The sequence below is a fragment of the Chiroxiphia lanceolata genome, chromosome 6, assembly GCF_009829145.1.
Source record: "Chiroxiphia lanceolata isolate bChiLan1 chromosome 6, bChiLan1.pri, whole genome shotgun sequence".
Classification (NCBI taxonomy): Eukaryota; Metazoa; Chordata; class Aves; order Passeriformes; family Pipridae; genus Chiroxiphia; species Chiroxiphia lanceolata.
The window spans coordinates 29,035,893-29,063,716 of NC_045642.1; the positions used below are offsets into that span (position 1 = coordinate 29,035,893).

The 27,824-nt window shown below is 37.5% G+C and overlaps 1 protein-coding gene across 7 annotated transcripts in view; it reads right to left on the reverse strand.

The window, feature by feature from the left end:
• Nucleotides 1–27,824, reverse strand: part of SIPA1L1 (signal induced proliferation associated 1 like 1) — a 208,887-nt gene that overhangs the window by 34,584 nt on the left and 146,479 nt on the right. For all 7 annotated transcript variants that reach the window (XM_032690200.1, XM_032690204.1, XM_032690201.1 and 4 more), the window contains 6 exons: nucleotides 25,919–26,093; nucleotides 16,826–16,929; nucleotides 15,444–15,601; nucleotides 11,321–11,897; nucleotides 9,945–10,219; nucleotides 3,707–3,985 (listed from right to left, as the gene is read on the reverse strand). In XM_032690200.1, coding sequence (XP_032546091.1) covers nucleotides 3,707–3,985; nucleotides 9,945–10,219; nucleotides 11,321–11,897; nucleotides 15,444–15,601; nucleotides 16,826–16,929; nucleotides 25,919–26,093 — 1,568 coding nt within the window. The remainder of the gene's footprint in view (nucleotides 1–3,706; nucleotides 3,986–9,944; nucleotides 10,220–11,320; nucleotides 11,898–15,443; nucleotides 15,602–16,825; nucleotides 16,930–25,918; nucleotides 26,094–27,824) is intronic.

Consider the following 27,824-nt stretch of genomic DNA (forward strand, 5'->3'; position numbering starts at 1 on the left):
CTACATTCAAGGATCCAGAATACTAAGAAGATCAGGGAAAATTTAAGTATAAGCTACTAAGTTGGATATATGAAGACAATCTATTTAGTAAGGGCTAATTTAAGTACTCTGCTGATTAGACACAGGACTGTGTCTGCCTTCTCAGAGTCAGAGATTGTCAAGCAACCTATTCTCCCACCTACAATAGCAGTCTCTACAGGGAGACAAGATGTTTTTATGTATATGAAGTGAAATTCTGTTCTCAAGATTGGTAATGCAGCTTTTATTTATTTCTAATACAGTTAAATGGACTAAAGGGAATATATCAACAAGGGTAAAAAATAAATTTATTTCACTCAGTATGCATATTTAGAGCCTCTAGCTATATAAATTGACCATCAGTAAAATATCACTAGCAGGTAATTTAAAAACATTACACCTGTACTACTTGTATTCTCAGAGCACTTTGTACTCAAAGAGGGAAACGCTTGTCTGTTAAGCTGTTTTTGTTTAAATTAAACCCCTCAAATCTTCATGGATTTTTCTAAATATTTAATGTATGTTATGGATTTACTGCTAATATGCTACCTTTAAAATGAGTAGTGTGTCAGGTCTGATGTGTCAGAAATACTATAATGACTATTTCATTTTTTGAAATCCCACCTGCTAGAGTTACAGCTAACCATGGTACTGACCTGTGGTCCGGGGCAACTGCCATCAGTGCTAGTTCCAAAGATCACCTCAGGTTCAGAGCTCAAAGAACCACATGGATCAATTTACTACATGGATTCTCAGGTGCCACATTCCTTAAAACAGATCATGAACTATAGATCACTGTTTCTTAGTGGCACATGACATCTGCCATCACTGTCACTGTGCCCAGCTCAATAAACAAAGAACATGCAGTCAAAAGGGAGAAACACAGAGGAATAAAGGCAAGCTCTAGTCTCAAAACAATTAAGTATTAAGATCAAACATCAACAAGTCTGAACTGCAGCTCAGCACCACAGAAACACAAGTGACAGCTAATGATGTCTAGACCACAGCCAAAGATTAAAATTAATGTTACAGCTATAATTTAGTACTGAAATTACTTACTGATGCTCATCTTCATAGTTAAGTGCCCCACTGAAACTTAGGCAGTACCTTGTTTTCGAAAGTGAAGCTCTAATGTAATAAGGAAATCTAGAATATCTGTACTGCTTTGCTAATGAGCCATAATAAGAGCTGTCTTTTTTCTAAAACCACTTAAAATTGCTCTATAGAACATAAATACTGCAGAGAAAGACAACGAAGTAGCCATCTTGTATACAGTGGAGTCATGTTTATATTCATGTTAATTAGAGAGCTCTTTCTGGATCACAATATAGATCCTGTCACTTAGATTACCAGGTTAGCCTTGGTCCTCCATTTCTGCAACAAATCAACAGCTGAGCAAAGAACAAGTCATAGGGAGTAAAGCACAGAGGAGCACCATTGCTGCTACCTGTACCAGAAACATACAGATTTCAGCACCTGACAGGTGATCTTTATTCTAGGGAAAGTATGAAAGTTAATGGTGAAAAATTAAATGAGACAGTTACAAGGGCTATGAGAATCTCATCTTTGTTGATTTCAAGATTTTGCACAATAAGAAGTATCTGAGCTTCCCCAAAAGCAAAGCTTTCTTTTAGCATGTAAAGACAAATGAGTCTTGCAGTGAGTTTATTGTTGGGCTTTTTTCCCCCTCCAGTATTCCATAAAATGACAAAAATGTATTTTTCTTTACTTTAACTGAAAAGATGTTAACCTTATGCAACCACTGATATATTTAAACTTGATTCAGCCAAGACTAACATGTTTAGCAGACCAGAAAGATGAGGGAAGACAGTTTTCAGGCACCCAAAAATATTTCCAGCGAAATTTAAAAGTTACGTTGATAATATACTTCTAAGGATTAAAGATCCAATAGAAACCTTTTTGAATAATAATAAAAAAATACTTAAAAGAATGTCTAGAGGAGAAAAAACCCAGCTAAATGCCCTGAAAAAGAAGAAAATGGAAAGTCAAGGTTTCACTTTTTGAAAACTAATACTGACTCTATGGAAACGTAATTTTCACTTTGCAAACATTTGTCAGGCCATAACCCCTCTCTAGAAGCCTCCAGTGAGTGGACAAACCTTGAATGCTTTAGGTGTGCGATGTTGCCTGCATATGATTTTATGCACAAGAAACAGTTGTGAACACCCCGTCTCTCAATGCAGCCAAAGGCTCCCTCTTCGACACAAGAACAGCCAATTAAAGATTCTAGACAAAGCTCTTTGTTTAATACCATGAAGAGATGAAAGTGTCGGAAAAAACCAGCAACGCAACTGAATCTGATTATCTGACACTGCCTCAAACTTTGCCCAGGAATTACTATGCCTTCTGTAACTACAGAGTGAGATTCTACAGCACTGGAGAGAGCAAAAAACCCCACCACCTCAGCTCTTGTTCCTTCCAATTCAGCATCTACCGGTCTTCAGCTGTAACAGGCAGATATGGCCTGTAGCAATGCAATTTTTATGCTGGTTCAAATATACCATTAGAGAGCCAAGTCCAGCATTTCAGTGGCTTCTGCAATGTTCTTCACAGACAATCTAGTGAGGTTGTCTGTGAAATTATTAGTGCCTTCAGTGTTGCAAATATTGTTTTGCAACTTATACTGATGGCAGATTTAAGTATACATCTATGAAAAAGAAACTAAGAAAATTAAGTTCTTATCAACTATTATAATTTCTTAACAAGGTGTCCTACACAGATTTTTCAATTTCACTTTAGTAGTTTTTTGGTCTTGGCTGTACCATCTTTGAACAATTTTTTTTTATCCCCAGTTCTTCATGATGTGAAAAATGCTTTAGGTTAATTCATTAGAACACCCTTTACATTTTCTACAATACGCATCTTATTACTACTGCTTTATATTTTTCAACCACATAGCATAATCAGAACCCATATAAAGCTTTTTTCCCCCTAAAGAATTGTCCAAAGTAAGAAATACAAGCTATAAGCTTGTTTCCCTCCACAGATCTCACTCTAAATGCAGTGACAATGACAGATTTGCACAGATAATCAAAACAATGAAAGTTCATTTGAATACTATCAAATAGGTATTTTTCCATGAAAGAATGAAAATACTGTGACGTGATAGGCCTGATACCTTTATCTTAATAATTGCTTTCTTGATTTAAAAGCTCAAAAAACCAGAAAACCCCAAATCACCTTAGAAAAATTGAAACGTAAACCAATTTCTTCTCTAGCCTAAAAACTCTTAACACTCCTCAGTCAGAAAAATTAGCTTTCTGGGCTGGTCAGAATTCTGCTAAAATTTCTGTCAGATGCTATTTCTGCCTTGGGTGCTTTAGGTAATTCCACCAAGCCTATGAACAAGATAAATTTTTTATTTCTTTTTTCAAAATGCAGTAGTTCATGAACACTTAGCTCTAAAACTTTGATTGTAACTCATTTAAAACTTAAATAACAATACAGCATTTTCAGAATACCAACACAGGGGAACAAAATCCCAGAATACTTCATTTTGTGGTTAATCACACCAGGAAAGGTATTTCCTTTTGGCTATTCATACTGTCTTTTGACTAAATAAAGCCAAGATTAAAAGCAGTCTTCAGATACTTAGATAAAACTCATGATTTTTTTCTGACAAGATTTTGAGCAGCAATGAAAAGCCATCTGCAAAGTAAACACATACCTCCGGCTCTCCAATGGGCGCCCATCACTAGAGATGCTTCGGGGAATGTTGGCCGCTCGTTCTGGAGGTGGCATTTTCCCTTCTCCTTTTCCAGAGCCAATCCTAGATGGCACTGGACTTTGTATTTGAGATGGTACCTGAGCCACATGAGGTCCCTGTCCTTTGCTTGCATTTCGCTGCCATTTATTATTATTCCTGAAGGGAAATTTGAATTCATACGACATTCCTTCATTCACTTTGTACTCCATCACTGGCATACGGTAGTTTTCTGAAGAACTCCTGGAAACGAAGAAATAAATACATCCTGTTCACAAGAATACAAATCTTAACACAGAAGGTGAATCAATTCTATGGAAGAGTATATGTAAGATTTTGCTTTTTAGAAACATATATTTAACAAATATTAAAATCATCAAATTGTTTAGGTTGGAAAACACCTTTAAGATCATTGAGTTCAACCTTTAACTTAGCATTGCCAGGTCCACTAAACCATGTCCCAGCCACCACATCTACATGTCCTTTAAATGTCTCCAGGAATGGTCAATCACATCCCTGGGCAGCCTGTTCCAATGCTTGACAATCCTTTTGGTGAAAAAATTTTTCCTAAAATCCAGTCTAAACCTCTTCTGGCACAACTTGAGGCCATTTCCTCTGGCCCTGTCACTTGTTACTAGGAGAAGAGAACAACCTCCACCTTGCTACAACCTCCTTTCAGGTAGTTGTAGAGAGCAGTAAGGTCTCCCTTGAGCCTCCTTTTCTCCAGACTAAACAACCCCAGCTCCCTCAGCCAGCCACTCCTCATCACACTTGTGCTCCAGACCCTTCACCAGCTTTACTGCCCTTCTCTGGACACACTCCAGAACCTCAATGTCTTTTCTTTTGTGAGGGGCCCAAAACTGGACACAGTATTTGAGGTGTGAATACAGAGGGACAACCACTTCCCTGGTCCTGCTGGCCACACTATTTCTGATACAGGCCAGGATGCTGTTGGCTTTCTTGGCCACCTGGGCACACTGCTGGATCATGTTCAGCTGGCTGTTGACCAACACCCTCAGGTCCTTTTCCACTGGGAAGCTTTCCAGCCACTCCTCCCCCCAAGCCCCCAAGCCTGGGCTGTTGTGACTCAAATGCAGGATCTAGCATTTCACCTTACTGCACCTCATACAGTTGGCCTTAACCCATCAATCCAGTCTGTTCAGATCCCTCTGCAAAGCCTTCCTACTCTCCAGCAGACCAACACTCCCACCCAGCATAGTGTCATCTGACTGAGACATAGACCCAGCATCGTGTCATCTGTGAACTGACTGAGGGTGCACTCGATCCCCTTGTTCAGACCAACGGTAAAGATATTAAACAGGATGGGCCCCAATAATGAGCCCTGGGAAACACCACCAGTGACTGGATGCCAACTGGATATAATTCCATTCATTACTGTTCCTTGGGCCCAGCCATCCAGCCATTTTTTTTATCCAGCAAACAGAGCACCCGTACAAGCCATGAGCGGTCAGTTTCTCCAGGAAATGGTGTCAAAGGCTTTACTAAAGTTTAGGTAAACAACATCCACAGCCTTTCCTTCATCTACCTTCTCGCAGAAGGAGATTGGGTTATTCAAACAGGACCTGCCTTTCAAACACATGCTGGCTGGGCCAGATCCCCTGATTGTCCTGTACATGTTGCACAATGACACACAATATGATCTACTCCATGACCTTCCCCAGCATCGAGGTCAGGCTGACAGGCCTGTAGTTCCCCGGATCCTACTTCTGACCCTTCTTGTAGATGGGCATCACACTGGCTAGCCTCCAGTCACCTGGGAGCTCCCTGGTTAGCCAGGACTGCTGATAAACGATGGACAGTAGCTTGGTGAGCACTTGCACCACCACTCTTAGTATTCTTATGTGGAACCCATCCAGTCCCATAGACTTGTGTGTGTATGCAGGTCACTGAGCATTTCCCCTTGGATTATGGGGGTTTCTTTCTGCTCCCTGTCCCTGTCTTCCAGGGCAGGAGGCTGAGTACTCTGAGAACAACTGGTCTTACTATTAAAGGTCAAGGCAAAGAAAGCATGAAGTACCTCAGCCTTTTCCTCATCCTTTGCCACTGTTTCCCCTCACATCCAATAAAGGATGGAGACTCTCCCTGGCCCTCTTTTTATTCTTAATGTATTTACAGAAACATTTTTTATTGTCTTTTACAGCAGTAGACAGATTAATTTCCAGTTGGGTTTTGGCCCGTCTAATTTTCTCCCTGTATAATCTCACAATATCCTTGTAGTCCGCCTGAGTTGCCTGCTTCTTCTTTCAAAGGTCATAAACTCTAATTTTTTTCCAGAGTTCCGGCCAAATCTCTGTTCAGCCAGGTTGGTCTTCTTCCCCACCAGCTCATCTTTCACCACATGCAGCCAGCCTGCTCCTGAGCCTTTAAGATTTCCTTCTTAAAGCACATGCAGCCTCCCTGGACTTCTTTGCCCTTCAACACTGACTCCCAAGGGACTGTATCAATCAGGCTCCTCAACAAGCCAAAGTCTGCCCTCCAGAAGTCCAGGGTGGCAGTTCTGCTGATCCCTCTTCCTTACCTTCTGACAACTGAAAACTCTACCATTTCACGTGCCCAGGATGGCCTCCAACCAGCACATCACCCACCTTTTCCGTTTATAAAGAGCAGGTACAGCAGGCCAACTCCCTTATATAGTTCACTCATCAGCTGTGTCAGGAAGTAATCTTTCACACACTCCAGGAAGCTCCTAGGCTGTTCCCCCTCTTCTGTATTGTATTTCCAGCAGACATCTAGTAAGCTGAAGTCCTACCCAAGAAAAAGGACTAAGTGATGGTGACAGTCTGCCTTTTCTTCCTGATGAGTGATCTATAACAGACTCCTACCATGGTATCTGCCTTGTTGGCCTTCCCTCTAATTCTTACCCATTAACAACCCTATTGTCACCATCATTAAGCCCTAAACAATCAAACACTTCCTAATACACAGGGCTACTCCAAAACCTCTCCCTCCTTGTCTATCCCTTCAGAATGGTTTGTAGTCATCCATTGCAGCATTCTAGTTGCTCGAGTTGATACTCTTCATCTGATTACTGGGTTATAAAAGCTAAAAAAATATGCTAGAAGGGCATCTTTGTATCTCCACTTCTTAATTTGAAAAAGTCATGGGCTTTAGAACTTACCCGCACCCAGACAAATAAGACCTAAAATGTTTGTTCTTTTTGAGACATGTCTTTCTGATGCACAGACATTAAAAGACAAGAGTCCCATGAAATAAGGCACTACATTTAATTTTCAAACATCTTTGGCTTTGGAGTACCTCAGTTGATAAATCTGCACATTATGAAAACAAAACACTTGCTCGAAATTGTAGGTGCCAAGCCCAAAAGGTGCCCATTGCTTCCCAAGGAACAGGACAGCACAAAAACTGGACTAGAACAGCACATAAGCTAATGCAGTCCACATAAGAAGCAGGGCAAACTTCTGCATGTATTTCAAATGAGATACTTGGAAAATAGACATGATCTTCATCTTCCGTGAGGATAATGTTGGTATTTCTCTTGACAAGTTTATATATATCTGAGCAAATATTTTTATCATGATTACTTTGTTTATCTACACACATCACTATCTAATGGGAAGAAAAATAAACAATCAGTGCAAAATTTTGAACTTCTAGCTCTTCCTCTAAGAGATTACACTATTAGGGGTGAGAAATATCAGTATCTCTTCCCAGCTAAAACAGAAAACAAAACAGAACTTGCTAATGTCAGCATGGTCAAGTTGTACAGGCTAATAGGAGAAGACAAACAGTTCATGCTGAGGTCTTGCTGTCTGCAATAAACTTCTTTTGTGGTTTTACTTTGGCCTACCCTCTAGTCTTGACCTGCAAATTAAATTAGTAGTTGGAAGGCATGAGCTGTGCTTCTGAAGCACATGTAGTTAAGCTTCATCTGAAAGTGCTCCCAGGCCACTCTGATGTGATCCACTGCACAGTAGATGGGGATGATCTGTAGATTTGTTTTCAAAGTCCACTCAAAACTGAACTAAAATACTGATATCCTTGTTTCTTCTTTTCACTTCATATTCTCTGCTATTCTCCCCCTAGCGCTTATGTACTTCAGTAGTTGGGTTTCTCTTTTTTTTCCCCCCACCTAATTACAGTTTAAGAAGCAGGAATACACAATTTCCTCTGGATGCTGTGTCCTTAACTTCAAGGTCAGCAATCAGTCCACTAAATGAGTTCAGTAGCTATGCTTTAATGACTGGTTTAGTAGAGATATAACCATAACAAGGCCTGCCTCTGTGTAGGTCATTAGAATATGAATTGGGGTATTTGGTTGTATTTTTGCATCTGCTACTGGCTTTGTACATGTGTCTGTTGTCAAGTCAGCTGATCTAACTGCACCTCTGCTCTTCCTCTAGCTTCATGCCAATCAATTTATTAGGATAGGGACTGCTTCTCATACAAATGTACTGTTCCAAGCAGAATGGATCTTCATTTTAGTTACAGTCTGCAGAAGTTACTGTAGTAGAAATACTAAATGACCTCCAGAGGCACAACAAAAGGACTCCAATTTCAGAAAACTGATTGCCAAAAGAGAAATTGCTTTGTGCAAACATTTAACTGAAATCTCTTTGTAGGACAGCCACAAATTCAAGACACGGTTCTTGAACCTTTATGATTTTGGATAGAGCAAACAGGTTCAAGAGTTGCTTTATGGAATTTTATAACTAACAATAACCCACCATGAACATTTGCTCACTACAAGACAACAACAAAACTCACAGATACTGAGTGCAACATTTCAAAAAATGTAGTCATTTCTGTTACTGCTATTGGTTTGGATAAACTAAAGGTAAGCCTGCTTTTGGCTGTACTTAATTTAGTTCAGGAATAATAGGATCTGTGCTTTCCACACAGATTTTTCAGCTCTAATCCTTTTGCAGTGACTGCAGCTGAACTTTCCATTTGCTTGGGCTGCTAAATACTGTTCAAAAGCTTTCCAAATACCTTATGAGTGACCTTATGCCACTGCTCATTTTAATTCCTGACATGTATTCAATTTTCCACTGACAACAGAAGGACAAATAAAACTTCTTTTCTCTCTGCTCCTTTTTTCTTACCATTTACAAAAGGAGTTAATATAGCTCACAGTAAAAACAAACATGGATTCTTCTTTTATAGAAGTAAAAAGTCTTTGCTCAGAGACATGATTTCATATCAATGTAATAAATATGCATTTAAGTTCAATCCCAACCTTAAGTAGACAAAGATTTAGCAACTACCCTACAAAGATATTGACTGATTAGAAAACAGCCAAGCAAAACACACTCTGTCTCTCAGTCCAAGGAACACATTGAACTTCGGTTACTGTACTGGTTTCTTCTTGGCAAATCCAGCATAAATCTTCAGCTAGCCTGCAGGCAAATTTATTCTATTAAAGATCATTCCATTTTAATCATATAGCATTTGCAAGATTTAAATACAGGATGTCAGGAATATGGGAATCAGATTTAGTGATGTGGCTGAATGCTACAGACAAATGCTGAGAGTTCAGGTGGAAGCAGTAAAAATTATAAAAACTTTCATGTGAATTCTGGAAAAATGGAGGAACTTCATGTACAGTTTAACAAAAAAAAGTATGTATTACTGCTTATTTCTGATCAAGCAATTTTTAAAGCTATAAAAGCAATAGTATAGTTAGCACAAGCTTCAGGTTTAATATGGATGGGAAGTGAGAGAGATGCAGCAAGATCTACTACTGAGTAAAAAAGAACTACTGTTTAAAGCAATTTCTCTGGCCAGATCCATACCTTTGATAAACCCTTATCATTTACAGCCTTACTTACTGTGAAAATAGAAGAATGTAAGTCTATTCATAGCTTTCAAGAATTATATCCACAGGCATTACAAATTACCAACAAATGAGACAGCAGGGAGGGAAGCGTATGATTCATTTTGATGAATCCTAAACACACAATTGTCACCAAAAAGTTGTTTGATTTCCATGAACTTCTTCACACATTTATTAAATTTTGGTATTCAATTAATATTTTGGGGGGCCTGAAGACTGAATATGGGTGGTTTTTCCTGCTCTCCTCTTTCACCTTACAATACTAGATGCTATATTTCAATTATATCATGGTTTCTGGAGGTTAACACTTATTCTGTGGTGTTTCTTCCCCCACAACCCCAAAAAATAAGATACAATTTTAGAGCAAATACAGTTACTATAAAATACCTGCGTGGTGTGCAGTCTTCATATGGAGGGACAATGACGACCTTCACTGTTACTGATGTTCTGAGAAGATCAATCATTTGCTCATGGCTCAGAGTGGCTACGGCCACCTTGCAGATTTCCACCAGCCGGCTGCCCTGTCTCAGTCCCGCCTGCCACGCGTAGCCATAGGGCTCAACATCTGCCACAATGCCTTCGTAGTTCACGTGGAAACCCAGCTGACCCAGACCATTCCTACGCAGAGTCATTTCCACTGTTTCACAGCCCTTAGTCACAAGCTGGGAATTGAAATGAAGACAGAATTTAAAGCACTGAAAGACCTCCAGTGCTAACAAAGGTTTTAAGCACCCCATTTTTGTAAAATCAACCAACTCCCAAGACAGTGGGGGGACACGATCAAGGAATATATAATGCAGATCTAGGTTCATAATCAGCTGAAATGGATCTTGTCACTCAAACTAGTATTTTCAGCAGAATCTGATTAGCCAAGTTCTGCTTTGGAATTTTTACTGAAACCACATGAATTTTAGAAGGTACATAGCAGCACACAACAGAAAAACACATGGATTTACACAAGAATCTCTATCTTTTACAGTTTAGCAGCCAAATAACCACTCTACATTTCTAGCTGTTTCAGTAAGCTGCAAGATTACTTTCAGTCAGAATATGGTGGCATGCAGCTACTAAGCACAGTAAACTGGTGGCTATGCCAACTCTTTTATGTCTCGTGAGCATTAATACCATCAAAAGCAATTTAAGAGGGTCTAGGTTTCCTTTTTTTTCTGGTCATTATACAACTACAGTTGTGAAATTACAGAAAAGACAGTGAAGCATAACACATTCTTTCATAACTTAATAGGTAAAAAAATTACATGGACAGATGTTTTATAGAGAGATTCTATGATTCACTGCATTTTTAGTTTATCGCATGCATTTAGAGAATATTTGAAGGTTGCAATGGGGATTGGGACTACACCCTGCTGGCAACATACTAAGTCAATCTCAAAGATATCACAGTTTCATTTGAAACAAGATACAACAAGCCTATAAAACAGAGAAAGGGGAGAAAAACAAGGAAAAGAAATAATGTGACACTTCTGTATTTGTTGTGTGGGAGCAAATTATGCATCCTTCTCTTTTGAATATATTGAGATATTTTTGACACACACACAACCTGCTGAAGTTGGTTGTTATCTGATTAAAGTGAAAGCAATATTAGATTTTGAGAAATAAGAGCAGGAAAGTCCTTACAGATTTCACAACAAACAATTAAAATAGTTTTAGGGATCCCAGGCATTATTTAAATTGACGCTTTACATGGCAGCTGAGTGAGAGAAGAAAGCAAAGAAGGGGAACCAAACAAGAGAACACATTCTAACCTCCAGTCTTCTGACGATCTCTTTGATATCATCAATGTTGCTGATGAAGCTCTCCAAAGACACACATTCACCTCTCTCATAGAATATTTTGATATTTGTGTCCGTTGAAGTCCACCCTATCACATCTCGACAGGAGCAATTGAACACAACGCTTTTTGTGTCCTGTTCAATGAGGACTACAAACTCGTTAGAGATGCCTAGGAGACAGTCTATTTCCATACCCTTGCTGTAGTCTTTTGCATGGACACTCCATACAATCGCACCAGAACTATAGATCTCTGCTCCTGGATAAGGTTTGGACTTTTCTTTCTTTTTTGAAGCAAGTGAGATGAATGGGAACTTGCCAGAAGGGTCAATAGGTGTGTTGGTGACATTCTTCTCTGCCAAGTCTTTCAAGTACTCTTGACGGGTCCTAGTGGCCATTGCACGAAACTTTTCTGATTTATGAGCAGCATTCTCTGCATTAATGACTTTGGCTAGTAAGAAGTCCCTGAACACATTTGACTTAGGAAACGTCACACCTTTTGGAATAGGTGGTCCAAACGATGGTACATCTCTGGATCTTGTCACAGCCACACTAAATTAAATAAAAGAATAAGGAAGAATCAGTGTTTCACTCTATGCAAATTCAGTAGTTTCTACACACAGAAAATACATTCTCTTTTTTCCGAAAGCCCTCAATTTTTTCTTTCCTTTTCTCAAAAATATGCTTATATTTACATATTAATGTTGCAGTGTGGAGATTATGCCCTCCTTACTGAATAATCAGAAGGCGACTTCTTTTTGCATATAGACATTTTTGAGTCATTCCCACTACCACTGTTTAAAAAGAGCTTCAAGTGCAAAACTGTAGGTTTTTTTGATAAAGTAATCACTCATGTATGATACTTCTGAATTTTGTTTGGATCTAGTACAAAAAGAAAATTTCTAACTCACACAAAGGCTAGCTTAGAATTCAGCTACCTAATGCTGAAAGGCTCATGTGAAAGCAATGCAAAGTGTATGATCAATACTAGAGATACAGATTAAATGAACGCATTAAAAAGATGAAGGCAACAGTCATCTCACAAGGCCAGTTTCACTGTGAAAATCATCTTCTGGTGACTGAATGCCTATGTACATCACACTACTGTTTGTGCTTTAAATTCCTAGACTGAAAACCTCACTAGCTGATACTGCATGCTAGTGATAGAAGCAGACTCCAAGAATACTAGAAATAAGAAATTTTTCAGAAGTTTGGAGATACATAGTAGGAATAAATACTTTCTTTTTCCTTTCCTTTCTTCCTTTTAGTTTCTGTAGCAAGTGACAGACTGACAATAAGATTGCCTTAAGAAATGGGACAAGCTTAGCTATTCTCAATTGTCAATTCCCTTTTGATATTAATCAGATGAGTTGTTTGGCATCACTGAAGATTTGACATTCTAATACAGTATCATTCACTTGGCAATTTGTCCTAAGAAGAGACTGACAACTATACTTTGATAGTTTTGTGACAAGAAATGCTCCAACAGCTTATATAGGATTTACCACATATTTATAAGTAGGTCTAAAAAAGCATTAACTAATTTTGGCCAAAATACCATGGTAATGGAGGCAAAGAAGGATGAAACTTGATCACATTAGAAAAGTACGTCGTGTTGCATTTAGAAGACTGGCTGGTATTATTTTCACATTTTGTTTCCATCTGAATCCTTAAACATAATCAGAGAAATCCCCCCAAAATACCAGTAACTGAGACTGCAGATTAAATCTTTTGCAGGAGCACATAGGAACACCAGAAATAAAAATGAAGTCACCCTTTCTTTAACTACATCTTCTCGTTTTGAGTGGTGGGGTGTTTTGTTTGTTTGGTTTTGTTTTGTTGTATCGAGGGTTTTTTTTATTTAAATTTTCTGGCAAGTGATATTGAGAGATGTCATTACTGTCAAATTTCTTCCAAATGTATGCCAGTATATCTAAAAGTATGCAACAGGGAGTGCTCATGAAGCAACTATCTGACTCACCTTCAGTGGTCCTAAGGAGTCTGTTATTAGAGATTGAATCCTAAGTGTTAAACACAATTACTGGATACAATGAAAAACTACTAGTAAGATTTTGCTTGATTCCATTTTCAGTATAATGAATCACAGGGGTAAGAATTCAATCTTTAACACATGCCTGAGAAGTTTTAAAAACTGAGTGATGCTGACAGAGACACTAGACTTTTGAAATACTGTTTATCTTAGTTAGGAGGGAGAATCACTGGCCAAGATAGCGTTTAATTTTATTCCTTTTATGTAGTTTTCTAATATAAATTCCAGTACATTTTTATGCTATATGGCTTCCTGTTTTGTCTAGAATTATGAATCTATGAAACTCTTCTAAATAATTCAGTGAAAAAGAGGTCAGATTTACTTCGAAAAGTTTCCTAGAAAAACTTTTCATAATAGAATTCTATAAATTTAAAACCAAAGAATTTGCAATGAGAGGACAGAAAAAGAAATAATTATAATCTTAAAGACAGTACAGAGAACATACAATGTCCTGGTGATCTCCTGTATCACACACAATCCCCTTAAAATTTAAGCCTGTACCATCATGAAAGCCAAAATTACTACTAAGTAACCAGTAAGGTTCCAGCCCTTGCAGTTGTAAACACTTGAAAAATTAAGCAATTCAAGAGTCTGAGGGTCAGAAATACAACCCTCATAATATTTAAATTTATTACAGTTTAGCAAGTACAAATCTTTCCCATGCCTTTTAAAAGAAAGAAATTGAAAATATACAGTCATATTACTTAAAATAATAGCCCAAAGCAGATTTTATTTATGTTGTAATATGCAATTCAAATGGAAAATGCATCTGCAGCCCTTGTGGATGCATTTCCTACCTTCCTTTTACTTCAAAATAATTTTCTGCACAGAGCTGAAACATATGTCTAAGAATTTAAGAATCAGCTGTGTCCACATAAATTATGTAGCAGTTGAATTTGTCAGTAAGTTGCCTAAAAATGCATATCAAAATGAACATTCCTACTCCAGGAGAGTTAATACATGTACAAAGTTCAGAATCAATTCCAGAAATGCTGTGTGAACTTCAGGAGAGCTTCTGAGGAAAAGCTTTTGAATCTTCTATACATATTTGAAAAATAATGAATACAGCAACTCAGACACTGCAGTCTTAGATTTTCCTCTAAACAAACCCTTTTATATAAATAAAACACTTAAGTGAGCATTTGTATTTCAGCAAAAACAAATTAATTCTAAGGCTACCTAATTTCAAGATACCTATTCTTCTAAATCCATTGCTCTGACATTTCATATTTTAAATGAAAAAGCTCTATAGAAGTTTTCTGAGATCAGTCAACATTTAAAAATAAAAATACTTCAAGAGTTCAGGATATAACAAAAGGTAAAAAGTTTCACTGATCGCAAAAGGATGTGCTTGTAACAGATGCTTGTAATTTGGTTTAAAAAATTAGGCTAAATAGGAATCTCATTTTGCAATTCTTTATTGTATGTTACTATCAATTACTATTGATAGTAACCAATAGAAAATTACCATTTTCTCTTTTAATCATATTGACTTTAAAGGTCACACTAAAACTAATTTTTTTGGCTGTATAATTCTCTGTAATTTTTTTGTTGAAAAACAAGAGATGAGAAATTAAGATATTTCAGAGACCTTAGCTTCTTTCTGAAAGGTTAAGTCATACTTTTTAACTGTCATTATTTCAAAAATTTAACATAAGCTCAGATGACCGAATTATATGAACAAGAAGTAGGGGTTTTTTGTTCTTTGTTCTATTTCTTTCAATGCAAAAACATTTTTCTAGCATAGTCTTAATAAAGAGAATAAAAAGGAAGTGAGAATGCAATTTTAAAATAATTTCCAAATGCTTGATATGCACATGTATGTGCACATGTGTGTGTACACACATACTGACAGCAGTAATTTCCTCACTGGGTGTGTTTCATGAACATACTCATACTTTATACACAAGTCTGTTCTAAATTCACAAGACCGAAAATCTCCTTGACCCCTATCTTTCATTATGTTTCCCTACAGAGAATTTAAGAGAAGAATGACAACTCCCTTTGCACTCAAATTCCATGTTTTCAGTGAATCTAGCAATAGCTACCTGTAACAAACGCTGTCAGTACAGGGACCGTGCACTCTTACAATGACAAAGACATGCTGGAAGTGGGATCGAATGTTCTTTGGGCTGAATGGTTGTGCTCCAGGCTCCTGGAAAACTATTGTCACAATATCATTTCCAATATGTCGTTTCCTCAGAAGCTTTAACAAAAAAAAAAAAAAAAAAGATGCATAGGTTAAAACACAGATTTTTCACAAACTTCCAATTATTTATTTCTCATTATTTTAAAGCACTATCGTTCTATTTCTTTCCCCAAATGATACTTCAAGATGAAAATTTAAATAATTGAGGATTTAGGAAACAAATACCAGAATTGGTTATTCATCTAATAAATTTCAGGCATGGGGGTTTTCATAACAATTTCATTTTCATATGTAGCATACAGGAAGAACTTGCAAGGGAACATTTTAAGCTAAACAAAGGGGAAAAACAACAACAAACCCTGCTAGTATCAAGAGTAATCAGTGACACATGGAAGAAAGAAAACATTCTTCATTTCACACTTTTTTACAAAGCAAAGGTAGGCTCTATTTCAAGTTGCAAATAGTTGTCATTGTCCTTAAGGCACTTCATACTAATTTTGTGGTATGCTTCTTTCAGTAAATACAAGACTACAGTAGAAGACAAGATAAGCTACAAAGTAGTAGAACATTTAGTGTACCAAAGCAAAGTCCATTGTAAAACAAAATTTCTATTTTATTTGCAGAAGTACAAAGCATCATTTCCAGAACAAAATGCATATACATCATTCACAACATGATGGCTTAGTGTTAAACAACACTAAGGTACTTCAGTGTAACAAAGCAGATCAGCCTACATAGCTCTTCACCATAATACAGTTAATAAAAAAAGAAAAAAAAAAGAGGAGAAAAAAAGGACTTTGACAAAAGGATTTTGACTCATGTCTTCTTGTGTAGTGTGCTGGACTACCTACTCATTAACTGATCCTGTGCATATCAGAATTTGCTGAATGCAATCCTTAAAGGGCAACTAACTTAGCTGGTTTAAAAGGTTTAAAATCATTTAACATCATCAAGTATACTATGGCCCTTTTGAAATAAGATAGGAACTCTTATTTATGTGACTTAGATGTGCTACTGACATTATTGTATATTGTTTACTAAGTAAATGCATAATGGTAATGCACAATTAAATAGAAAACAGTCCAATGGAGAAAAATCTACCTATGATGTACCTACAATGATCTGCTTTGCTCATGTCCCTAACAAAAACATGGCCACTTTTACTTTTCATTCCGTGTTTTCTTTGCTACTAACAAATGAAAGTTGTCATAAATAGTCAATAGTTCATCTTCTTCTGTGAAGGAGGAAAAAACAATTCTAGATAGGCATAGCCCATCTTACCTGTTGCTTGTTGTTTGGAGTATATGGCAACATAGTAGAAACGTGGAACATGATTTCATAGTCCTTGTATGTTGTGTATAAAGAGTGAGTACCTGTTGAATCAGCTGCAGTTAAAAAGACAAAATTAAAGCATTATTTAAAAAAAAAAAAAGTTTAAAAACAAAGCATCATTATTATCAAAGAAAATCATCAGCCAAGACAAGAATTCCTGTTCATCCTCAATCCTAGCTTGTATATCAGCAAATAAGAACTTATTCAGAGTTTATTCACCTGCCAAAGCAAATGCTGCGTACAGATGGCCTGTAGAATTTTGCGTACTTTTCCCAAAGAAAAACTTGTTAGGAACAGGGAATTTATACCAGGAGACCCTGAAGAAAGCCTATTTAAGCACAAAAGTGATAACATAGTCTGAGATAATTTTCAAGCACCACTCACTGTCTTGGAATGAAACAGAACTGTAAGGAATGTGAAAACAACTTCAGAAAGGAAGGTAGACAGATACTGCAAAATAATACCATGATCCCATGCATAATTAAAGCAGTGGACAATAACCCACAATAAGAACGGAATAGGTTCTCTTAAACATAAATATCAGGACTCTAAATTAACTGTAACGAAGTCAGATAAAACCTTCACTAGAACAGGTGCTTTATGGACAGGAACCATCAAAACTCCAAACAGGATGCTAGCACGCTTATAACTGATGATGGAAAAAGCCCACAACAATGACATTATGATGCTAGTATATTAATCAAAGGTACTCTCACCTGTTTTGGGTTCTGGCCACCCTATTTTAAAAGTTATAGAAGAAAGAGAAGGGGTCCAGAAACAGGCCACAGAAATAATTATGTGTGGATGGAGAGACTTTCATGTGGAAAGAAAGTGATAAAAACTAGGATTATGAAATTTAGAAAATAAAAAAGAAGAGGGGATATTATTGAGTTTACAAAGTGTTGGTTGAAAACAACACTCAGTTAGACACAAACTGTGAACTTCTGTTTTTACTTTTTCTTTCTTTCAAAAAAGTGACCTGGAAAAATGTTCCATTCATTTAAGTAGTAACACATTTAAAGATGAAATAGTGAGTATATTCTATCAAATACAAATACTGTCCACAGTGCAAAAAGCCTGTTTTCAAACAGAATTTTAAAAATAACTAGTTTTATATATATATGGGAAAAAAGCATCCTGGTTATCTGAAGTTACATAAACATGCTGCTAAATTATATAATCCCTAAATTACATAAATAGATAACATTTATAACAGCGTATTTTAAAAAGCTGTTAAAAACTACACGTTGGGGTTTTTTATTAGCAGAAAGATCATGATATTAAGAAGATAACAGCTCTGAGATTTGTGAGGCATTTACAGTAATATAAATACACAGTTTATTTACCCAGATTTTGGGGATAAACTTTGAGAAGTTTGTTTTCTGTCAGATTCAGAATAATAAAACAGAGGTAGCTTTATTGTAAATGAAAAAGCACAAAATCATCCATAAAATGAAATGGAAAGTCTTCTACATTAGAGCTGCATAAGAATTTTCCACTTCCAGATCATCTATATAGAATAAAATTAAAATTAGAAATAAAAGATTCCTACAACCTTATGAAAAATATAGTAATTCTCAGTTAATGTTTCAAGGAGATTGGGCTCTCTTTTGCAGCATTCAACATTGCTAGTAGGATAAACTAGCTAACTGCTAAATACTTTCTTTTTAATGCTAATGAGAACAGCAGGACAGATGAAAGGGAATCACTTCATCTTCCACTCCGTTCATAGCAGCCTCCATCCTCCGCCTCATCATTGCAACGAACACTGAAGGACACGGATGCACCTGAAAGTCACCTAAACGTCAACTTAACTTCTTACTGGCTTTGTCTATCTGTAAAGATGCAAATTTGTACATCATCTTTCATACAAAAATATCACAAATAATTGGAAAGCGGGAGCAGATGCAAAAAGACAGGGAAGTGAGTGAGACACACAGGGGAATGGAGGTCCCCCAAACCAGGGAAAGGACCCAAAAGGGGTTGGGGGAAAAGAATAAGGCAATTCTGATAAAAAATACACTAGAACATCTAAATATTCAAGCCAAACTTTCAACCTTCCTGGCTGGACTTCATTTCAGGCAGAAAAGGGGTTGTTTCTCAGAATAGCACTGATTCTGCAAACTAAATAATCAGGCTATAATCCAAATAACACATTTAATAATTCCAGTTATTTCCAAGTACTTCACAGTTTAAATCTCTCTCATTCAAATCTAACTACAAACAGAAACCCATATCCACTACAGACTGTGCATCTCTCTCAGCATTGAGATTTCTTTTTTCTTTCAAGTAAAGCGTGCTTTTTCTGAAGTACAATACAATAATTACAGGTGTTTGCTTTAAATCAAATTACAGCCACTGCAGTAAAATCCAGGACTGTGTACTGGAATAACAGCCATCATTTCAAGGTCAGAACTGTAAGCCAGCACTGCAATCTACTTCAATTTCCTTCTAGTTAACAGAGGCCCGAGGGATCTACGAATTCATTAGCACCTTTTTACACTGAAGACATCCCCTCCTGCCACTAGTTTATGATGCTTCTCTGCTTTGCCCCATTACTGGATTTGGCTACTTAGCTGAGCATTATCTGAACTTTTTTTCCTTCCATCATTAATCACCTTAAATCCACCTTAATCTTTTGTACTTCCAATGATTCCCAGCTATCTTCACAAGGATTGTCTTAACAGACTCACATTGAAGTGTTTTTTCCAACACCAACAGGGCTCAAAACTGACTGACACAGCATACTGCTGACAAATTCACCTCACTGAATCCACAGGACTCTGTCAGCCTGCTTCCACAGCACCTTAAAACAACCTCTGCACTAGAAAACTGTATAAAAACCATTACAAGTAGAAAATCTAACTCAATATTTCAAAGGAAAACATTGCAAAGAATTCTAGGAGAACAAAAAATAAATAATATTGATGAGGTACGACAGCCATTGTTATAAAGTGCTGCAGGGTTCACAAGTAAAAGCACGAGAATAAAAACTTTCAAAACTTAATGTTGCTCCCCTCTACCTTTGTTGTCAGTAGCTGTCAAAACTGCTCTTCTTTCTGTCATATACAAGGATTACAGCAAGCACTCATGTTTAATTTCTGTAGTATCCAAGTTATTTTCAGACAGAATTTCCGAGGACAGAATCTTTTAATTTGTAACATTCAAAAGTACATATGTAACACAAACACAGATAAATGCAGAGGGACTTCCCTCCAGCCCTATTGCTGCTTCTTAAGCAATTAAGGAACCTCTGACCTCCTTTGGCTATTGGTCTCCCAGCAAATGTCGCAGACCCAAGAGTAAGTCTGTTCTTATTTCCACATGGTTGGAAAGATGTTATACAGTACAAGTTAGGAAGGTAATTTATCTGTATTATTTCATCACAAACACCGAGTTTTATTGACAACCCCATAAATGAAATGTCAATTCAAAGTCCATTCATTTCCTAGATTTTTCATCTATTTAATAATTTCTGTTCTGGTTTTATATTCTTCTTGCATTTTAGCCAGAAAGTCATGCAATATATAAACATCTAGTACAGAAGCCTACCATTACTAGCTAAGCTTATAATCTTGTCAAATAAACTCCCACAACTCATATTAATAAACTTCCCTCATTTCCTGCATCAACCACACTACCACTCTGTTGGACATATATGCCAAATATTACCATAGAACAGAATATGTCCTAAATTGAAAGGGACTCACAAGATCATCAAAGTCCAACTCCTGGCCCTGCACAGGACCATTCCCAAGAGTCACACCATGTCCCTGGGAGTGTTATCTAAATGCTTTCTGAACTCTGTCAGGCTTGGTGCTGTGACCACTTCCCTGGGGAGCCTGTTCCAGTGCCCAACCACCCTCTGAGGGAAGAACCTTTTTCTAATATCCAACCTAAACCTCCCCTGACACAACTTCAGGCCATTCCCTTGGGTCCTGTCACTGGTCACCACAGAGAAGAGATTAGTGCCTGCCCCTCCTCTTCCCCCCACAAGGAGCTATAGACTGCAACAAGGTCTCCCCTCACTCTCCTCTTCTCCAGGGCACTTGGCCTGCATACATTCTGTGTAATCATATTTTATTCAACCCTGAAAGTTGCTGCCACTAAACACATCTGTTTACAGGAGTTAGTCTCATTCATAACACATTCTTAAGCATCTTAATAGCTGAAACCCCTTAGTGTCAGAACTGTATTTGTTTGCTGCTATTTCTGAAGTTCTGCATGCCTGCATTATATTTATTGTTGCATATATTATTTCACTCTTTAAAATTCTTTCCTATAAAATGAACACATTCCTTTCCTACCACTTTGGAATTTTGACTTCCTCTTCAACCCAAGATCCTTTTCCAAGTCTACCCTCTTGCCTAGCATTCAAGAGAAAAAACCAGCACTTTTTCATAATGTATTTTCTAAACAATCTGCTTTTCTTTGGCCTAGATCATGGAAAGTGGATGTCAGTAAACCCTAATTTTCTTGTATGAAGGTGCAAACTTAATGGGCTATGGCTTCTCTTGTTGCAGTTAAGGGTGGGAAGGGACTGTCTGCTATGAACAGGACAGGGAAAATAAAAGTAAATGAGTACCAAAAAAAACCCCCAACATAAAAGAATTGACAGCATTTAGTGGTAAAAGCCTGTTTCTTATCATCCATTCATGAAAATAAAAGCTTTAAAATTCAGAAAGCCTTATTTAAAGTGAGTTTTAAGAAGTTGGCTTTTGTTAGATTCCATCAGGAACTTACCTCCTGCTTACAAAGGAAATCCATATTACATAGTAATGCCAATCAACTACACAGGGTGAGTCCTCTATCTCTTATACTGGCAAATTTTTTTATCGCAATTAAATTATCCCTGATTAAATCCCTCTTTATGGGGTACAACTTAATTTTTGGTTCTCTTTGGGCCAATCACAACAGAAGAATCTAAGTCATCGTGTCCTTTACCTGATGCTGCTGAAGTGCTGGCATTTGCTGTGCCACAAAGCTTTAGAAAGGCATTCTCATTAGTCTGATTAGAATTAGTGCATGTGTTTGTAAATGCAGAGTTTGTAAGTGCAGAGTGTGTTATGCACCCAAATAACACAAGCTACATCTTTCTTTCTAAATATATGAATTGTTGTTACCTTTTCACTCAAGTGATTTGAGTAGTCAACTGAAACGTAGGAAACGGTTTCAAATCCTTCTGCTGTATAATGGGAGAGGGCTGATAACTCACCAAAACCTTTCCTAATCAGTATATAGGCTCAGGTGTATTGCAGTCAGATTTTTTCTTGATGTTGCTTTTACTTCTCAGTTCAAGAGGGACTGGAAGACTGCCATTCAATAGTTAGAAGTTCCTCCTGGTGGGGAAGGGCTTGTGCAGGCTTCTAGACTTTGCTCTAACACAGAAGCCCTAGAAGTTCATTAGGAGACCTGGATTCTCTTAGTTGAAGACTCTGACTCCCTCTCAGAGCAACTGGATGTTGAAGAAATCTCCACCTGTTTTTAGATGTAGCTATAAATGACTTGCTGAGGGTCCTAAGAGTCCACACCAGAGTGGAGAACTTGTCTACCTCATGTGGGAACTGTACAAAAAGCTCAGTGAAAGCTCTTCATTGCTCACAGAATCTTTTGCCTTATTCCTTGTAACAGCTGCAGGGAGTTTCTCCACAAGGCAGAAGCCAGGTCTAGCATTATCAAGATGATCCCATGTATCAATTTAAAAACCTGAGAAATACGACTAAGTGAGGGGGAGGGAAATAAAGTATGCATTACAACTAGAAAATAAAGTAAAATGACTGAAGTTATAATTTGAAAGATCACTGTGATGTTTATGACTTTAAACTGATGCCTGCAAACTTCCTAGCCATTGTAGGATAGGTGACATTTTCAAGCTCTAATTCCTATCTGAAGTCTGCAGGCTGCCAAGAGATAGACTACTTTCCCTCTGGTAATTCTAGAAATAAACAATCAAAACTTGAAAAGTAGCATCTCTTTTCCACAGTGGCACTGGCAGAGATCCAAAGCTAAAGCCCTTCAAGGATCCAATACACTTAAACAGGATTTCAGTTAATAGGATGCATGAGATTTCTCCTTTTAAAAAAATGACTGTTATGGATACTTACCAATTAGGCCCCTAATTCCAAAAAATTTCTAAGAACAGCAACTGTTCTGAAACTGCTTTTTGCTAGAGCAACTTTACTTTTCTAAATTTGCATAAATTAAAAATATGGTGAAAATTTTCAGAGTACATATACAAATCAGCTCACCTTCATCCAGAGAAAATCTTTCCATATGTCTTACCTCATGCTACTGCTTTCCATAGTTTATAAAGTATTGTCAGAGGTATAGAAACTAGCCAAGTAGCCTACACAGACTTGACCTTTCTTACGAGTCAATGAACAGATACTTGTTTTAAGCACGTCTTTGCAATCAATTGTGCTGACACTGAACAGAATTCTTAAGCAGGAAAATTTCCTGAGTAATGAGACTGCAAAAAGTATTCTAAGACAGTGATCTCTAGCAACAGAAGAGCACAGAGCTGGAGCTCATTTCCTAGCTGTAAACCTAGCTGTTTCAACAAAGTCTATAAACCTAAACCACAGTTAAAACCACAACCTCCTTCTTTGCAGGTCTTTCCATGTTTGGGCCACGGCAAAAAGACTCATTACTTAGGGTAACTATCAAAGATGTATCGCCTGGTTGTATTCTGCTGTTCATATATTCCCCACATCTGAGATGCAGCTCTTGAGATCGTCTCTGGTCTTAAGCATTTTGACTACCACAAGGTGGCTTTTTTGGGGTTGGTTTGTTTTGCTGGTTTGGGGTTTTTTTCCATTTCCTTGTAGAATATGCTTTAAGTGTTTCTGAATTCAGTTATCCAAAGAGCTTAGTGTTGTGTCCCCAAAACACTCTTTCATGACATCCAGTCTGTGTTCTGCACATTAGCAGAAAGGAAAACATACCACCAAGATCAGTTACAAAAGTTTGCTGCCATTGTTCACATTTACTGCTGTCTAAACCTACTCATTAAGAACTCCTGCACACTGTGTAGTCCTATGTTTTCTCAGTAAGTCTGCAGACAACATAACTCAAAAGATTTCACACAATTCAAGAGTTCCTAAGCAGCTCTAGCTGATGAGGCCCCATGCATGTGAGCTTGTAAACCCTGACTGAAACAAAACATAGGAAACCCTTCATGAAAGCAGCAGTTTCCACTCAAGAGGATTACCCTTCCTCTCTGATCACAGTGAAGTGTTCACATAAGCCTTTTTGTATTTTTAGAATGGAGGTGGGTAGGTCTACTGAGCAGTGTGAAAACCTTAGCAATGTGACCCGCCAGCTCTCAACACAGAGGAGAAATCTTATTACAAGAAGACAACTCTCAAAACTGGGAGAAATTCGTTCAACTAAAGTTCATGTTTCCATTCAACAGGTGCTAGACTGTAGAACCAGAACTCAAAACCTGAAAAAATTCTTTCTTGTTGCTTCCAACTCAAGGAAAGAACTCAAAACATTCCTGGAAAATTTTGCGGCTTAGAAGAAAATGCAAAATAAGTACTTAAAAGAGAGTTACGCTTTCATGGGTGTATCTGAGCAGATGAATCAACTCTTAATCATACAGCATTTACATATACTAGAAATCAGACACCAAAATAAGGGCTAGGTTTTTTGCACGTCTTGACTAAACCAGAAGAAAGGGAAGAGAGGATTTTACTTTAAGGAGGGCAGGTTTAGATTAGATATTGGGAAGACATTCTTTACTGTGTGGGTGGTGACACACTGGAATAGGTCACCCAGAGAAGCCAAGGATGCCCCATCCCTGAAACTGTTCAAGGCCAGGTTGGATGGGGCTCTGGCCTAGTGGAAGGTATCCCTGCCCATGGCAGGGGGGTTGAAACAACCCAAACCATTCTATGATTCTATGAAATGCACTTAAGTGAGTAACTACAACAGAGGAAATATAAATACTGCAAGTAAAAGAAAGCAGGCTCAATATTAAATGTGTGTGAAATAGCTATTAATTTAGGTTTAAAACCACAGGTTTTACAATTCTCTGGGGACTGATGATCAGACTGGTCAAGAACAGCCTGAAGAGATGGCAAGAGTATTCCTGCAGGAATTAAGGACACAGGTAGAATGGTGGAGCATTGAAGCACAGCAAGTTACTGTATGTGTGCTAGGACACCCATGACAAGACCACAGCTTTTGCTGCACTGAAGTTGATGAATGCTTTTCAGCTTTCATGAATCAACTCCTTATTCAATTTCTTTTGCCACAAGTGAGCAAAATAGCAAAAGATTTCCATAGGAACTGGATAGTTCTAATACTCAAAGAAAAGGCATACAGACCACAATTTACCCCTGAGTAATTTAAATAGATCTACAAATTGAATATAGCATGTGCTAGCTGATAAATAGGTATTTCACGCTTGATTCCAAAAGCAGGGAGTTTCTTTTATAGATATGGTCACCCAAGATCATCTTACCACTGTATTTTTGTTGCAATATGTTTTACAGTTAAAGCTGATAATTTAACTGCCAAATCCACATTAATTTCCGTAACTCAAAAGAAAAATCACAGAGGGAGGAATACATTTGACAGCGTGACTAAGACAAAACCGCCTAGAAGAAAAACTGCATGCAACAGACATCGGAAAAGCAGCAGATCAACTCGTCAAAGTGGAGTGACATAGATGGGTTCTCAAAACAACTGGGTGACAGTCTCTAAGCATATCATTAAAAGAAAATATGACATATTGATTGTCATTACACAACACACTGATTTGCAATACCAATAATGGTTCCACAGTTACTGGTTTCTTGTTGCGGCTTTAGTGGTAATTTCATACCAAATTAGTACAAAAATCCAATGATTATCAGAGTTGAGAGACCATATGGATATGGGTCAAATTACATACATGCTCTGCTTCACTTATAATATTGAGCAACTGTCTTCCTATAGCAAAGATGTTATTTTTAAGAACTCTCTGCAAAGAGGCAGTTAGCAACCATATGATGCATTTTGTTCACTTAAGGGGGGGAAATAATGAAAAAGCCTTACTCTTTGTATCCAGTTGAGCACGATACTTGTCAAATCCCTTGAGTCGAACTCGTTCTCCCAAGAGCTGAAGAAACTCCTCAAAGGCTGGACCTGCTGATTCGTTATTATACATTTCCTCTTCTGTGCTTTGCCCGGCTTTGCAGTACATGATACCCACCTTAAGCTGGTAACTTAACTGCAAAAGGGAAAAAGATTGAAATCTTATGTGTATACCAAGTGATGCAGCAACTTATGTATTGCATTCACTTCCCACCTCTTAATAAACTCATAATTCACAAAAAGAAAAAACCCTAATTATCAATCTAATTTCAAAAGTTAGTCTAGTTCCAAATACCTTCATTGTTTTCCACTCTAATTGCCTTGATGACGGCATATTTAATCTGAAGATGTCAAAATGCTTTCTAAAGTGAAACAAACATTAATGTTGCATATTTTCAGGAGGACAACACTGCAACTTACAAATAGTGAATGTCTTTAAAGGCACTATTTACTAGCATAGATCTTTAAATATATTCGTTCTTTACAGTTCCATTTTCCCTCTAGTTTCTTATTTGATATTCCTAATACAGCAGAAGCTGAAGATGTGAATAAAGTAATTTTTTACCCGACCATAATTGTGATTCTTCAAAGTAAACTGTTCCCACCAATTACAAATTGATACACACAAAAAAAAAGGAGCAAATTGATGTCATGTAAATGTGGACTACAAAAACAAAAGTTACAGAAAGGAAGAAAGCAGCATCCAGAACCATTTACTGCTGTCTCCAAAACCGATTTCACAGCCAGGAACTCTGATTGAGAGAGCGCAAGGGAGAGCCTTGGAGATTACACATGTAATTCATCCAGTAGAAATGCATTCTTACTGCTGGGTAAATAATCTTTCCTCCCACACATGAATTTTTGCAGAGGCTCTATTTCAAATAAACACCAAACAGATATGTCAGAGCAAAATCATAAGAACATCTATCAAAACTGGTATGAGATTTACAAGTTCGGGCTACAGCTTAGTGGGTAGTGAAAAGTTATTTGCAAGAGCACCGGAAGCAAAGTCATCTGAATATACTGTGATTTGCTCTGACAAGATTCTATCTCAAGCTGTGAGACAAAGGATTTTGAACTTGCTAGGACAATGTGGACACATAGTTATACTGAAATTCACTAATTTTATGGTGGGATAATTTGAAGGCATTCAGAAGTGAGTCTACTCTGTCTCTAATTAAAGTGAATTAAAATTTAAAATTTAAAAACTCTGAAAATTGTAACTTTACTGTATTCTCCTTTACTACCAAAGATGAATTATGACAGGAATATATGTAATAAGTCACAGTTCTAAGCCGTTTCATTTTCCCCACTAAAGAATATCCCTTATTTTATCATCTGACACACTGACTACGTGACTTGCATCTTCCAAACACGCTCAAATTTCTTATGACAAAATGCAAGTACAGCATAAAATCACAGAACAGTTTGGGTTGGAAGGGACCTTAAAGATCGTCTAGTTCCAAACTCCCTGATGTGGGCAGGGACACCTTCCACTAGACCAGGTTGCTCCAAGCCCATCCAACCTGGCCTTGAACACTTGCAGGGATGGAACATCCACAAGTTCTCTGGACAACCTGTTGAAGTGCCTCACCACCCTCACAGTAATGAATTTCTTCCTAATGTCTAATCTCAACCTACCCTCTGTCACTTAAAACCATTCCTCCTTGTCCTCTCACTACCTGCCCTTGTAAGAAGTCTTGTAGCCCCCTTTAGGTATTGGAAGTATTAAAACTTGAAGCAAAGATACGTATTGGTAAAACAAATACCGAGCACAAGCAAATTAATGTTATAACTTATTATGATGATTATTTATTTCAACTCTCAGTTCACTAAAAAGAACACCAAAAAATCAAGTCAATCATCA